Source organism: Antrostomus carolinensis, unplaced genomic scaffold (genome assembly GCF_000700745.2).
Source record: "Antrostomus carolinensis isolate BGI_N321 unplaced genomic scaffold, ASM70074v2 scaffold24060, whole genome shotgun sequence".
Taxonomy (NCBI): Eukaryota; Metazoa; Chordata; class Aves; order Caprimulgiformes; family Caprimulgidae; genus Antrostomus; species Antrostomus carolinensis.
Genome location: NW_010288045.1, coordinates 5346 through 8657, shown reverse-complemented (window position 1 = coordinate 8657; position 3312 = coordinate 5346). Strand labels below are relative to the sequence as shown.

The 3312-nt window shown below is 52.5% G+C and overlaps 1 protein-coding gene across 1 annotated transcript in view; it reads right to left on the bottom strand.

Annotated features, from left to right (window-relative positions):
• The window catches only part of LOC104522989 (von Willebrand factor A domain-containing protein 5A), a gene marked incomplete at its 3' end in the record, with an annotated part of 5619 nt that overhangs the window by 955 nt on the left and 1352 nt on the right, over positions 1-3312 (bottom strand). Inside the window, 9 exon segments of the mRNA XM_029084335.1 lie at positions 261-425; positions 590-704; positions 1175-1257; positions 1646-1790; positions 2047-2135; positions 2280-2407; positions 2583-2697; positions 2831-2973; positions 3088-3190. Coding sequence (XP_028940168.1) covers positions 261-425; positions 590-704; positions 1175-1257; positions 1646-1790; positions 2047-2135; positions 2280-2407; positions 2583-2697; positions 2831-2973; positions 3088-3190 — 1086 coding nt within the window.

Below are 3312 nucleotides of genomic sequence, written 5' to 3'. Positions count from 1 at the left end.
GGAAAGAGTCAAAAATGTTCACCTGAAGGTACAGAAAGCCTGGCTACCTATGTTCCCTCCCTGCTCTACTGAGGTAGTAGATGTCCACGGTTGGAGCAGAAGCAGTGGTGTCTCTGGAGGGGCTTCACAGGGCTGATTGAGGTCCCTCTCTGGTCTAGTGGAGGTGAATGACCCCCAGTGCTGGGAAGGTGAAACAGGGAATGGGTCCTCTACTTTCCAAAAAGCCCTGCCCTAGTGCTTATTGTTCTCGGATCACTCACCTGTGCTTGCCCATGGATCTGGGCATAGATGGAGCTCTGATGTCCCTGGAAGATCACCTCCGGAGCTTTTCTGATCATTGACACCTCCAGGCCAGGTGGAAGGTTCCAGTGTAGTGATATCCCACTTGCCAGAGGCTGCAGAGCCCGCTGCAGGCATTTCACTGCCTGGTGAGGGGAAGAAGAGAGCACAGACCTCTTGGGTTCCCTTCCAATTCTGGGCAGGGGGGAAGTTGGAGGGGGTCTCTGAGTTGGAGCAGATGGTGGTATTTGGATTGCCTTGGATGCCTAGGGAGGTATTGAATAGAGCAGAGGGGTATCTGGGTCATTACCTCGGCTGCCATGTCCATCCTAGAGTGGATGCACACACATTCACCTTTGGTCTCCAGGGCCATGGCCTGGGAAAGGTGGAAGCTGTCACATCTGTTAGTAGGAAAACAGAAACACCTGTACAGGAAAGGAGGGGGAGGTTAGAGATGGGACAAAAGTAAGAGGCACAAAGGACAATAGTGGTACAAGGGACAGTCTAGAGGAGAGGTATGAATGCTTCTAATCGTAGAAAAGAAAATAACTCAGAGTTTTCCTATTCACTCTGGGGTGAGAGATGTTGCCTGCTGCACAGGGAGATTGTGAGAATGGTTTTGGGCCTCTGCACTCTGAGGTACTGCACGATGAGGGGGGAAAGTGCTGAGAAGAGCAGGGCAAGACTGGGAGAGGAGGCCCACTAGATGAAGAGTACAGGCAGTCTTCTGGAAGGGAAGTGTGTATGGGGGTTGGTGCTGAAGTTCCATTGAGGTAAAGAGATGATCTGGGGCTGATTAGGATCTGGGAGAATGTTTGAAGCACTCTGACATTCAGAGGGAGAGGAAAGCTGTGAATTAGCACATTAGGGGACAGGAACGGGGATCCCCCATTACCGGTGCTGATCCCGGTAGCGGTAGACCTCAGCCATGACAACTTCCTCTTCACTGGAGACCTTCCTTTGGATGAAGATGAAAAGCTGAGGGAGAGAGGAGGGGAAACAAAGATTGCCAGGGCTGGGCACACCTGCAGAGGAAAGATGCCCTCCTAAAATGCAGGAAGCTTTCCCAGTTTGCTCCCTTACCCTCTTCTGCCCACTGGCCTTGAAACAGGAACAGAGACTCTATGTCTCCTTTCATTAACACCAGGACAGCTCCTAGCACAAAGGGACACCCCGCAAGGAAGATCCACCTTCCCCAAGTGCAGGAAAATTCCACAGAAGCCCTCCCATGCTACCCACCCCAAAGGTGGTGTCACTTTCTCCCAGAGCAAACAGCAGCAGAATATCTCACCCTGAGCCCTGAAGTCTACCTTTACCCCATTGTTTACATGCATTCCCCTCCCCATAACCCTCTGGCCTCTAATACCTGGCGGGGGTGCCCATGAATGAGAGGAGTGCTGTAGATAGACTTTAGGAGGCCCAACAGGTCAGAGCCCCCCAGATCAGGGCAGATGGAGGAGATGCGCCCCACTGCACTGTCCATGCTTTCCTGAGTGTATTCCACACTCTGCCTGTGGGAGGGCACCAAGAGGGTCAGAGAGGGAGAACCTGGCCCACAGCTACTCCCACATGGCCAATCCCTAGAAAAGCCCTACCTTGCTACCAGTGCTACAGAAGCACTTTGATAAGAGGACTTACTCTCTCACCACCCCCAACATAACCCAGCCCCATAGCGGCCCTTCAGCAAGAGCCTGCCCCATAGTTCCACTTAGAAAAGTCATACTCTACTTACCGCTTGTCCCTGCCCCATCATCAACCCCAACTCACGGATAGAAGGCTTTGAAAGTGGCCCCAAAACTGTAGATGTTGAAGTAACAGCCCACAGGCAAACTCTTGAGGAGGAAGAGCAGTGTGTTCTGGGGACAAATGGAGGGATGGGCAGAGCTCAGATGGGACAGCTAGGCAGAACTGCTGCCCATGCGAAGTAGCTTGTCTCTATCCCCACTAGCTGAGCATGACTGATGCAGAAATTCCCTCCTGAAGACCTTCTCCAATGGTACCTGTGCATCCTGGAAGAGGCTGCGGTCCATGAGAAAGAGGAATTCCCCAAGCTGGCCTGGATTGCGTGCCACCTCAGGAATGTTGGGCATCAGTGTCACCATCACCACAGGGTCTCCCAACAGAGAGCCTGCAATGTGTAAGGTGAAACAAGGAGGATTTTTAGGCCGGAGCCCCTTTCTCTGTCTCTGCTTTTGTCCTCCACATAGCCCTCAGCTCTGACCTATTGCCTGAAAGGACCCTCGGATCCCCCCAGTCTAAATGACACCCTCTCTCTAATGCCCACTGCCACCCTCCTTGCTCACCAGGTGGAGCTTTGGGATCTTTCTTCTCCACCACAGCACTGAGTGGGTGAGACCCTCTGAAATACACCAGCAAGTTCAGATCATCTTGCAACCAGGGTGACAATTTCAAGGAGACCTGAGGACAAGTAGGGTGTGGGGCAGAAAGATAATCAAATAAAAGGACTGAAGAGCCCTAAGGAGCATCAGCAGGCTGCAGACCTTTCCCTCTTCTTCAGTCTTTAGGACTCTGGCTTCTGGCAGGGACATACCTCAGCAGATGTCTGATCTGGAGCTGTGTATTGCAGAGGAGTGCAGCTGCTGTTAATATCTATATGGGATATACCACGGTCTGACTTCAGACAGATACTGAAAAGCAGGGTTTCAGGAATCTCCTCCTTATCAGGGTTCCTGCCTGCAGTGAGAAAGAGGCAGGGTGACAGAAGTGACCCTAGGGCAGCAGAAAGCTATGATGGGGCACTGTCTCTCGCTGACAGAGGGGAAATGTGGCATTTGAGACATCCCTCACTGTAGAGCTTAGTGAGGACTGGGGCAGGTCGTGGTGGTGACTCTGTAGACTCACTGTGGTTTGTATAGGGATCTGTGGGGATCTCTTGCTGTGGGGCTCCTGACTGTGAGGTGGAAGGGGGAATATTGAGATTCACTCACTGAGGCACATGTGTAGATATGGGTGCCCACCCCCCAGGGAATGCTGGGGAGCGATGTGTTCCTTCCTGGGGGATGCATCGGAGCG